Below are 12,748 nucleotides of genomic sequence, written 5' to 3'. Positions count from 1 at the left end.
CAAGCACTGAGAGGCCAGAATATTCCGCTCAGAGAGGGGGTGTTTTTTTAAATATCGGGATTGGACAGGCTAGTGTTGTCATAGGTGTGTCGCACTCTGATGATGACAGTGGAACGGGACAGTAGGCTACACAGCTCCGCACAATGTGTGGAGGGAGAGCAGCCCAAACAAAAAGATGCAGTCCAATGGCTTCATCAATCCACTGAGTAACCCACAGCAGCTCCGCTTCACTTTCAGCAGAGCGCCCCCTCCCCCCGCTCCCCTCCCTCCAGCCTCAGCTCCGACGCCCACCACGGTATCTGGACATGTCGCTTCCTCATGTATCAGAGCGGAGAATCAGAGCAGAGCATCAGAGCAGAGCATCAGAGCAGAGAATCAGAGCAGAATATCAGAGCAGAGCATCAGAGCAGAGAATCAGAGCAGAATATCAGAGCAGAGAATCAGAGCAGAATATCAGAGCAGAGAATCAGAGCAGAGCATCAGAGCAGCCATGGCACGCAGCGGGGCCTCTGGAAACCCAGCAGAGAGGGGGGGTCCTGCAGGAGCAGCAGTGTTCATTGGGGGGGTCCTGCAGGAGCAGCAGTGTTCATTGGGGGGGTCCTGCAGGAGCAGCAGGGTTCATTGGGGGGGTTGCAGGGGAGCAGTGGCAGAATGCAGCGTGAATTCCAAACGGAAACACACCAAACTCGAACTGCAGCTGTGCTTGTGCAGAGTGATGTCATTGCCTCCCTCTTTCTCTCTCCCACTTTCCTCCCTCTCTCTCTCCCTTTCCCTCCCTCTCTCTCCTGCTCTCTCCCTCCCTCTCTCTCCCTCTCACCATCTGACCTGGCCGCTCGCCCACCCCCTCACTCACTCATCCTCTCTCTGACAGCGCTCCTGCTTTGCAAATGATTGTCATTCCAGCGCCTCTAATCCCGTCCTCGCTGCCTTTATCGACAGCCCATTTCTGAGATAACAGAGTTGCATGGCTACCCCACCCACCCCCTGCCTCCACCCCCAATCCGCGCAGCTTCTATAACTCAAACACGCGCCCCTGATCGATGGGCGGCCATTAATACTGCGACAACGCAGAGAGACGCAGATCAGCGGAGAGATTTACTGGGGGGGGGGGGGCGCACCTCAGCCGGCGATGGAGCGGTCTGGCACAGGGAACTGCCATTACTACACACACTCTCTCTCTCTCTCTCTCTCTCTCTCTCTTTCTTTCTTTCTCTCTCACACACTTTCAAAGAGGCGTAGTGATGATGTTCACCATCGCACGTCAGTTAAAGCATCCAAAACGTTACCAATTCTCCACCACACACACACACACAAACTTACACACAAACCTACACACGCACACACACACACACAAACTCCACCACTCATCAGCAGGAATAAGATTTACAGCACAGTGAAACAATGAACCGGGTCAGTAAGAGTTCACCATTTAATCGCCCCTGATAATGAGGCCAGGCTGGGACATTTCTTTGTGCATTTCCACTGCAAAAACAACAGAAATACAGAGAAATTCTCAAGAAATTAAAGCAGCGCACAACACTTTCCCCTCAGCTCTGTCCCTCTGGACTTCCTCCTGCAGATGCTGAGCCACATGCACCCCCCCAGATCCAAACACCGCTCCGTCCCAACAGACCACAGTCAACTCCCTCCCTATGAGGTGACCGACCGCAGACACAGGAAAACAAGAGATGGGCCAAAATCACAGCTGAGCCCCACAGAGTTTGGGTGTTGGGGTACAGTATTGGAATTTAAGAAATGCGAGTGTGTCATCTCTCTCATATCAATGAAGCGCACCCTGACACCCCCTAAAATCTGCATGTTCCCCTTGCTTGCAGGCTGGCAGGGTGCTAAAGACCACCCACCCCCCACCACCACCAACAGGCTGGGCAGGTCATGGGGTAGAGTCAGAGGCTGAAGGAGGGGGTGCAAACTGACACCGGCCTTCAAATTGGAGGGACCTGCTTGAATTTCACACCTCACTGCACCTCCCAACTGCCCCCCCCACCCTCATCCTCCCTCCTGACCACACGCTCTAAGCCTCCCTCCCAAATGCCCGAACAGTCCCAACACAAACAAACAGGGCTGCCATGGCAACGGGGAATGAAACGTTCCAGAAAAATAAGAGCTGAGCACAACAGCAGGAGTAGCCAGAGTCTTGAGAGAGACACATACAGAGAGAGACAGAGAGAGACACATACAGAGAGAGACAGAGAGAGACAGAGAGAGACATACAGAGAGAGACAGAGAGAGACATACAGAGAGAGAAAGAGAGAGACACGTACAGAGACAGAGAGAGAGACATACAGAGAGAGACAGAGAGAGACATACAGAGAGAGACAGAGAGAGATACATACAGAGAGACAGAGAGAGACATGCAGAGAGAGACAGAGAGAGACATACAGAGAGAGACAGAGAGAGATACATACAGAGAGACAGAGAGAGACATACAGAGAGAGACAGAGAGAGACATACAGAGAGAGAAAGAGAGAGACACATACAGAGAGAGTCAGAGAGAGAGACATACAGAGAGAGACAGAGAGACACATACAGAGAGAGAGACAGAGAGAGAGAGAAAGAGAGACACATACAGAGAGACAGAGAGAGACATACAGAGAGAGACAGAGAGAGAGAGACATACAAAGAGAGACAGAGAGAGACATACAGAGAGAGACAGAGAGAGAGAGACATACAGAGAGAGACAGAGAGACATACAGAGAGAGACAGAGAGAGAGACATACAGAGAGAGACAGAGAGAGACATACAGAGAGAGAAAGAGAGAGACACATACAGAGAGACAGAGAGAGACAGAGAGAGAGACATACAGAGAGAGACAGAGAGAGAGACATACAGAGAGAGACAGAGAGACATACAGAGAGAGACAGAGAGAGAGACATACAGAGAGAGAAAGAGAGAGACATACAGAGAGAGACAGAAAGAGAGACAGAGAAAGAGAGAGACATACAGAGAGAGACATAGAGAGAGGCAGAGAAAGAGAAAGAATCTAAACCCAGCTTCCAAACGCACTGACACACATCCAGACATGAGCCAGCAGGATAAATAAATCAGTGACAACAACAGCACAGACAATGTGCACACACATGCACACACACACACACACACACACAGCAGTAAACAGTGAGCACAGTGAGGTCCTCAGGGAGTGCTAGTGTTGGGATATGTGCTCTGTGCTTCATAGAGGCACAAAGGAGCTCTCTTCTCTCCCTGACTGGAGTGGGACAGTCTCCGCTGTTGTCCATTGTGTCTCCCTGCTGAGACACCGTCACACACTGACCCTGCTCCCCCTGCCCACACACCCACACCCCTCCCCCCTGCCCAACACACCCACACCCCTCCCCTCTGCCCACACACCCACACCCCTCCCCTCTGCCCACACACCCACACCCCTCCCCCCTGCCCAACACACCCACACCCCTCCCCTCTGCCCACACACCCACACCCCTCCCCTCTGCCCACACACCCACACCCCTCCCCCCTGCCCACACACCCACACCCCTCCCCTCTGCCCAACACACCCACACCCCTCCCCTCTGCCCACACACCCACACCCCTCCTCTCCACAGCACCTATACACAGACCCTGCTCCCCCTGCCCTCCTCAGCACCTATTTCAGCCTTCCTCTCTTCAGGAATTCAGCCCATCCTGGCGTATGCAGCACTGTGAGGTTCTCTGCCTCTGCCACATGCCCTGACAGAGGTGGAAAATCCAGGGTCAGAAAGTAAAAGTCCTTCCCAGGGTTTTCTTCCAATCACTGGGATTTGCGCTTTAGCACAATAAAAAATAAAAAATAAAAAAATTAAATGTAGAACTAATTAGTGAAATCATCCGGAAAAAAACACATGGCAGGACTTTTACTTTCTGACCCCTGGACTTTCCAGCTCTGCTATCCAACACATAAACGGGGTAGTTCACTTTCTGGAGAAGGAGCTTGCACGTCGAGCTCCAGTGGTTGTACATATGTGTTTTTTGCCCTTCAAAAAATCATGTTTCATCTCATTTTTCGGGTGGAACAATTTCCTATTGCCGTGCAACCTGTGCTCAGATAAATTTTGGCACTGCTTCCAATATGAAGATTACTGCAGGATTTCTTTGGGAGAACTTACATTGCTGGAGAACTGAGAAGGAAAGAGGGACCAGCATTATATATGAAAACTGATATTTATATTCATAATCGAAAATATATGCTACAAATTGACCTGCTTGTATCTATAGCATCTAGGAATATAGCAGCACTATACAAGCTGTTTTTGAATACCATAAGTGTATTTTCTTTCTTTTGAGCACAAATCCTCAAATGGCTTGAAACTCAGCATTATAGAGCTGACAGGTCGTCAGAAAATTCTGTAAGTATCTAAAATGTCACAAAAACTGCCCAGGCCAATCAAAAACATGCAGTACACTAAAAACTGAAACATCAAAAAACTACAGAAAGTGAACTACCCCTTTAACAACTCTGTGTCAAATTAAAAACCTTCCTAATAGCCCAGTAGAATTTACTTTTACATAATTTCCCCCTATGGCCCCATTGTTCTACAGAAATATCTTTTGTAGGTCTTAGGAAAATGGCCTGCACATAAGCGTTATAAACCCTCTCTAAGCTATAGAAAAGCAGACAATGGAAAGAATAGGCAGGATATTTAAGGAAATAACAGGTCTAATGAGAAGACAGCCTTTTAGCAGAGGATAAATGGGTACAGTGGGAGACTGAATGGCAGTCATGTGGTGGAGCAAGTGGTCATGGGAAAAAAACTGAAAAACACTGTGGGATAAGAGGCGCCTGAGAAATGGAGACAAAAACTGCAAGTGTGGTGCATCGCACGAATGCATATTTATATTCATATACAGACCTGTGCCACAGACCAGTCACAGTTTAAAAATATATTATTATAATTTGTGCTAAGGAGTTAGCTGTGAACCAACACGTGTGTTAAAGGTCTTGGGAATTATGATGTACACAGTACAAGGGCACACTATAATCTGGGGAGGGAGAGCCAAGCTCGGACAAGCTGTACGTGTCTGTGTGTGTACATACACCTTGATTCATATACTGTATAAGCAGAGATGGCGAGTGCATATTTGTGTGTGTGTGGGTGTGTGTATGTATGTGTGTGTGCATGTGTGGGTGTGCATGTGGGTGTGTGTGTGGGTGTGTATGTGTATGTATGTGTGTGGGTGTGTATGTGTGTGTGTGGGTGTGTATGTATGTGTGTGTATGTGAGTGTGCATGTGTGGGTGTGTATGTGTGTGGGTGGGGGGGGCACTGCGTGTGAGTGTGTGTGTGTGGGTGTGTGTGTATGTATGTATGTGTGTGTATGTGAGTGTGCGTGTGTGCACGTGGGTGTGTGGGTGTGTGTGTGTATGTGTGTGTGTGTGTATGTGTATGTATGTGTGTGTATGTGAGTGTGCGTGTGTGCACGTGGGTGTGTGTGTGTGGTGTATGTGTGTGGGTGTGTGTGTGTGTATGTGTATGTATGTGAGTGTATGTGTGCGTGTGTGTGTGGGTATGTATGTGTATGTATGTGTGTGGGTGTGTATGTGTATGTATGTGAGTGTATGTGTGTGTGTGTGTGTGTGTGTGTGTGTGCGTGTGTGTGTGGGTGTGTCTGTGTGTATGTGTATGTATGTGTGTGGGCGTGTGTGTGTGTGTGTGTGTGTGTGTGTGTAAGTATGTTTCCTGTATATGGCTCCAGGAGCAGAGTGAGCGCCACATGAACAGGCGTGATGAGCGGAGCAGATAGCTTGCGTGGGTAACCGGGGCAACCCATGTAAATAACCCAGGAGGCCTGAGTGGTGTCATTGATATGCAGACACCTGCCCCGGTGACAGCCATGAATATGTATGTAGAGCATCATCTGTGACAGCCGGGAAATGTCAGGCTCCCGCAACGACCATATTACAGACAGCACTGATACAGCCCCCTCAGCCACAGCCCAGTGCAGCCCCTACCCGCACACACACATGCACGCACAGCCACAAACACACGCGCACACACATGCACACACACACACATGCACGCGCACCCACAAACACACGCGCACACACACGCACACACACACACACATGCACGCGCACCCACAAACACACGCGCACACACACGCACACACACACACACACGTGCGCGCGCACACATACACAAGCAGTGCCCGCCCCCCCACCCACACACATACACACACACACCCACGCACACACACAAACACGCAGTGCCCTAGGGGGGTGGGGGATAACTGCAACACCCCCCCTCCTTCCACCCCCAGGCGAAACTGTCCATCCCCGGTGCCTGGTGTCTCCATCTAAACAGCAACACACTGCACCCTCAGACCCCTCCGATTGCTATGTATGTATCCATGTGTCCGCGTGTATGTGGGTATCGGTGTGTGTGTGTGTGTGCGTGTATATGCACGCGTGTGAGTGTGTGTGCGATCCTGTGCGCATGCCTGGGACATAACAGAACACGTCTGCGTGTGTCACACATTTCTGTGCATGTATGTACACGGGCTGGACCCACGCAACATCCTTCATGCCTGTCTCCTTCGATGCGTCCCCGGACTCTCACGGCTCACCCTTATTCCCACAGTGCATTGCAACAGCACGTACCCCCCCGCCACATTTACCTCTCCTTTTAACGCCGACTTCAATATTTACCATCTCTTCACAGGCAGCTATCTATCTGACTCTTCACTCATCTCTTACCTCTGATGATACTAACGCTCAAGGCTAAACACAAGCTTAAAATGAAATGAGCTAGATTCAATGTTTGCGGAGAGGGAAGACGCAGGCATACACAAGCACACAGATGGGATTTAATGGTCTTTCACTAATGTTAAAGAAGTGAGAATTAGTCATCACTGAAGGAGCTTCCTTTCTTCTGCTCTAAGAGCTTAAATGTTTTCCAAGGCGGTTTTTTTGCAAAGACGGAGCGGAGCGGGCCACAATGATGTCATTCCAGCAGTCTCTGCTCAAGCCTTCACAATCACAGCTCTGTGAGCACTGGACCACAGAGCAGACCCTGGACATCTCTGTCTCAACCCTCCCTCCCTCTCTCTCTCCATCCTTTCACAACCCTCCCTCCCTCTCTCTCTCTCTCCCTTTCACATCGCTCTCTCTCTCTCCATCCTTTCACAACCCTCCCTCCCTCTCTCTCTCCCTCCATTCACATCGCTCTCTCTCTCTTTCCCTCCTTTCACATCACTCTCTCCTTCTCTCTCTCTCCCTCCTTTCACATCGCTCTCTCTCTCTCTGCTGACTCGTTCTGTCATTCTCTCCGGGCCTCCGCTACCCTTCTCACTCTTTCATTTACTTGCTCCCCTCCCCTCTCTCCTCATCCCTCCTTCTCCCCGTGTTTTTCCCCACACTCCTTAGATCTTGATTCCTTTTCTCACTTCAAATCAGAACGTTCCCCTCCCACCAACACTCAGCGGAACCGGCAGCAGAACAGCCCCTCCTGTCCGCTCCGCTCCTTCTTCCACTCTTTCCTTTTCATCCCTCTCTCTATCGCTCCTTCTTTCACTCTTTCCTTTCTATCCATCTCTCTATCACTCCTTCTATCACTCTTTCCTTTTCATCCCTCTCTCTATCGCTCCTTCTTTCACTCTTTCCTTTCTATCCATCTCTCTATCACTCCTTCTTTTACTCTTTCCTTTCTATCCATCTCTCTATCACTCCTTCTATCACTCTTTCCTTTTCATCCCACTCTCTATTGCTCCTTCATTCACTCTTTCCTTTCCATCCACCTCTCTATCGCTCCTCCTTTTACTCTTTCCTTTCTATCCATCTCTCTATCACTCCTTCTGCACCTCAAGGAAAGCACTTTTGCCCCCTCACATGGTCAGGAGGGTGTCGTGGAGGGGGGGGGGGGGTGGGGGGGTAACTGGAAGGTCACGCAGAACAGATGCCTTTTTGGGAGAGTGAGGGCACCCTCTGGCATGGGCCTGGCCTGGCAGTGTCTCTGGGTGACCTACTGCCTGAATGACCGGGGCGGAGGACCGGGCCCACCCACGGGCTGCCAGCACCACGGGGGGCGGCCAGTGCTGGGGAAGTAGCTGGACAGGCTACACAGTTATCAGCCTTGTGGTGTTGGTGCTGGTGATACTCCACTGCCAGAAAATGGAAACGGGCAGTACTTCCAAGCACAGGCATCTGTTTGGTCTGGCACTGAAGGCTATCCATTCAAAGCGCCTAGACAAGCTCCGTACAAGCTGTAAATGTATTTAGATACTTAACATTAACAACAAGAAATCTGTCGTTTTTCCAAATATAGCCGTGTTTATAGCGGGATATGCATTGGGATTATGTAAATAATCCATCAATCCGTTCGTCCCGTAATCCCGATGATATCTGTCCATGCCCAGAGCGACGGCGTTTTCATCAGACTTGGACAGTCTGCTGAGCTCTGTGAGTAACTGAGGTAGCGAGCTTGGCCGCGCGCGGGGCTGAAGCTCTGTTCTCAGCCTCATGCTGGCTTCACCGGTCGCATGGCGTGCGACTTGCTACCGCTTCTTGCGCGCGGGGAACAGCTGTCACGCCCTGCCGAGGCCCGGGGGCACGAAGACGGCCAATCTGCTTTCTGTTTGTCGGACTCAGCGGAGGAACTACGGGGAGCAAGGACATCCGCTCCCAACCAGCTCTCGCGGAAGGTCAAAACTGCAGTCGAGTCGCACCGAAAGACAGCCTTTGTGTAAAGACAGGTTCCTGGAATTTAATACAGCCAGGGAAAATGCAAAAGAAATACCCCCACTGACAATGAATCATACGCAAGCCTATTGTAAATTATACAGCGACGATTCATAAAGACGTCAAGGAAATGCATAGCTCGCAGGGCAACACAATCTCCCCACTCCCCGTGCCTGGCCATATCAGATTACCAGGACATGTCGCTGCAGGAGGATAAAGATATCAGCGTTCACACAGAAACGCAGCTGAAATTAACCTTGGCCACCCCGAGGGATACTTTTCCTCAGACAAGGGCCAGAGTTTCAGAAGTCTCACAGTAGGCTATTTTTCCATTGATTTATTTTTACATGTCACAATTTTTTAATTCACAAAGTGCCAGTCTGTTCATTCAAAAGGTCACTGATGGCCGGCGTCAATATTCTGTAAAAATGTGACAGCCTATTTAATTGGGAGGATTCTACATGATTAATGATCGCATTGGTCTAGGTTAAAATCAGCACTGCAGGCAATCCGGCACCGAAAAACAGATCCAAGATAAGCTTACTACAATCCAAAACCTAACCGTTTTGCCTATAAGGTGCAAGCTGATGTGCTTACAGGCATAATTTCTGCAGGTGCGAAGATGCGCTTGCCTGTGTTTCGCCACTAGATCAAGGTAATCTGGAAAAAAGTAGAGAGCGCCAGATCATCGACTGCCTACTTGGCGTTATTTTGAAAACCAGCCTGTGCGTTCTTTCAAGTGTAGTCACACATTCTTGCACTCAAACCCTTGACATGAGCCTAGCGTTCTATTTTGGCACGATGATCTCTGAACTCTTCATGACAGTTCTTCACGATCACCGAATCTTATCTCGTACATCAGATTTTCTTGGATTGATCCAGGAACACTTATCGCTTACTACTACACCAGTACAACATGCCTGCGCGCATTCTAATACACCGTGTTCTAACACGCCGTGTTATGCAGCTTTGAGTGCATGAATAACATGGAGAATGTCAAGGTTAAAGGAACAATGCTTTCCTCAGGCAACCTACACAAGCGTGTCTTAAAGCTATGCATCATCTACTGCTGCGTCATGCGTGGTGAAACGCAAGTTACATGTCAAGCCATTGGCTTTACCTTTGGAAGGGAGGATATATACGATAACTGGGATTTTTTGCGGCTATGAATATGCCGCTAGATTTAATCGGTGGTACACTGAAGTAAAACAGTTTACTGTTTTAGAGAAACGGATTATTCATAACAGGTAAGGGAGGCCGGGTGATCAGGCGCTGACACTGTGCCAAACTCGTGAGCACAAGCCGTTAGATATGTGAAGACGAGCAACAATGGAAAACAAATCACGTGAAGTACAGAACTTCATGAAAGGGATTTCTGAGAGGATGAGGGGTGGCTATTTAGTTGCCTATTCTCGAGGGATTTAATCAAAGAAAGCCATGCTCTTTGCACATCATTTAATGAAGTCATGGAGTTTAGTATTTTTCTATTGTACTTTAAAGGCTGACTGATGCGTTTAACCAATAAAGCATTGTTTTGCATACAGTACATTAGTTATTTGCACTTTAAAAGCTGGTGGATGTGTTTAAAGTACACTATAATGCATGTTTTTGCACACAGTGCATTATTTTACACTCAACATAAGACAACTTTACTTGGCGAATATAACACACAGTGACATAGTGATACATTTGTGAAAACACACACAAATTCAATAAAGATGCATTTGTTAACTGTTCTAATTTCATAAGTTCCAAGGAGCAGATTTAGGCTGGTGTTAATACTTTGTACAAAAACTCTCGTGTATTATGATCCAATCAATTCCATTTGCATATAACACTATATTCATTAGGATAAAGGCAGTTAAACATGTATGGTATTCTTGATTGTTAAAGCAAATAGCAATCTGAATTACAACTGTAGCCACAGCTAGACTCGCTTCTTCAGTTCACAAGTTAACTAATATATGATATATCCAACTCTACTATGACTCTTGAATGAAAATTTCCAGCTACATCTGCGCTACACTGGATTTTTGACAGTGTGCCAACCTAGCGGCGCGCGGCGGAGCTCGCGCTCCGCTTTGCTCTCTGCGGATTACAAGGAAATGGAAAACATTCTAAATACCTCAAAACTCGACTCTTGTAGCTGCACGGCTTCATCTTGATGACTGACTGGCATCTAGCTTAGGTATAAGGTAGCCTGCTAAGATCATTACAAATGCAATAACACTAGGATATTGCTTTCCTTAGATGTCATACAAATCACACACAACATTCCATCTTTCACATCTGTGTGAGTGCTCATTCTGGTAAGTAGGCATTTAGCGAACCCCGTGTTTATTATGAGGTGCAGTCAGGCGGAAATTTTACATCTTTACTTACCGGGACAGACATTTTACAGTAGCTGTGGTGCTTGGGTCTACGTTATGCTTGATAGGAGCAATTCTTCTTCAGGCGTTTAAACAGAAAAGCCGCTATTCTCTTCAAACGCAGACAACTATGGTGTCGGTTTCTATTCCATATTGGTTTTGTTCTGTATCCACGTCGAATCCAATAATGCAATTTTTCTAACGGTTCTGATGCTTTCCAGGCACCTACAAGCAGCCTCCCAAACGCAGAGTCCAGTGCATTTAAGTGGTATTTACGGAGCCCCCCTTATCTCCGCTCCGCAAAACAGACTTTCCTCCTTCTTGAAAATGTCACTCGGTTTGCGGTTTTATGTTCACCGGTTTCAGATACTTTGGGGAACGGGATCCTTTGAGCTGACGCTCCAAGAGCCGATTGCGTTGGGTGTTCGAAAGATCTTTGATTCCCAGATTTGCTGCTGTAAATGTCACTCTGTTGCAGAACGAGAGGGAGAGCTGCTCTCTCGCGCTAATGATGGAATCAGCAAGTTGGGCTTAAAGGGGTGGTATCCCAGAGGGGGGAGCGCAGGCGCTTGGAAAACAGAGCTCTGCGAGGTAGCAGCTTAAAGGGCAAGGTTTTCATTTTTGTCGGTGCGACAACTCACTCTTCTTCGGCTTACTAACCCTTTTAAAGAATGTGTGCATTATAATTTCTATGCCCGGCACTCATTGCAGTAATCAGGAGATTGATATAAATCGGAAAGGCTGCAGTAAATACAACGGATCTATTTAAACCACACATTGTAGTATTGAATTACTGTTTCATACATAACTTACACTGAGGTGTCAATAACACCCAGGGAAATTGAATTTAGTGCAATATATAAAAATACAATAGTTTTGCAATAGGCTTATGCTTTCTAAAACTGAAGTAATGCTTTATTTTACAGCCTGTTAATTGCCTAGTATTTACTAGGTAAGTACATAGCTACTTGTCTAATTATTAGGAAACTACTTCGATTTCAGTGGTAAGTACTATGATACAAAGTCATTAAGTACCATATGAACTATGTAAATACGTTTTACAACCTGTTTCATAGTACTTACATCTCAAATATGGTACCTAATAAGCATCTGGCATGTACACAGAAAAATGCAATGTAATTAACAGGCTGTAATATAAACCATTACCAAAACTGCTGTGAAATATATTTCTATTTTCTCCAAAAATATATATGCAATATGTATATTGCAGTATATTCCATTACCACAAGAAAGTGGAAGAAAGCAAACACCAGGAGTAGCCAAGATGGCCTGTGCATTTTGAGAGGCTGTTGTGAGACGATATGGGCATCCTCTCCACAGTCTGCTTCAGTTCCACAAACTTAAACAGCTCTGTGCTACCTAAGCTCATGATACCATATAAATGACCACTTATCCATGAGCCAGGTCTCTGCAAAGCAGCAGAGAAAGAACAAGGCTGGAATTGGATGAACGGATCATAACCCTGGCAAGGCTGCTCTGGGTAGTTCAGGCGTGCAAGCATGGCTGGGGGTTCATTAAAAAGGAAAATATTATCATGTGCACCAATAACATGTCCCTTGTGTGTATGTGAGTGTGTATGTAATGTTTGCATTTGAAAATTGTGTTAACAGGACAATTTTCAGGCAATTCTCAAGTAATTGTAGGTAATGTAAAGCCATGCCAAATGCACA

General features: G+C 47.5%; 1 protein-coding gene across 1 annotated transcript in view; it reads right to left on the bottom strand.

Annotated features, from left to right (window-relative positions):
- bcar1 (BCAR1 scaffold protein, Cas family member) overlaps positions 1–11,582 on the bottom strand; it is a 100,512-nt gene extending 88,930 nt beyond the window's left edge. Inside the window, exon 1 of the mRNA XM_061245820.1 lies at positions 11,071–11,582. Coding sequence (XP_061101804.1) covers positions 11,071–11,082 — 12 coding nt within the window. The 5' untranslated portion in view covers positions 11,083–11,582. The remainder of the gene's footprint in view (positions 1–11,070) is intronic.
- Between the last annotated feature and the right edge of the window lie 1,166 nt (positions 11,583–12,748).

Source organism: Conger conger, chromosome 6 (genome assembly GCF_963514075.1).
Source record: "Conger conger chromosome 6, fConCon1.1, whole genome shotgun sequence".
NCBI classification, from domain to species: Eukaryota; Metazoa; Chordata; class Actinopteri; order Anguilliformes; family Congridae; genus Conger; species Conger conger.
This window is presented reverse-complemented; position numbering and strand designations above follow the sequence as displayed.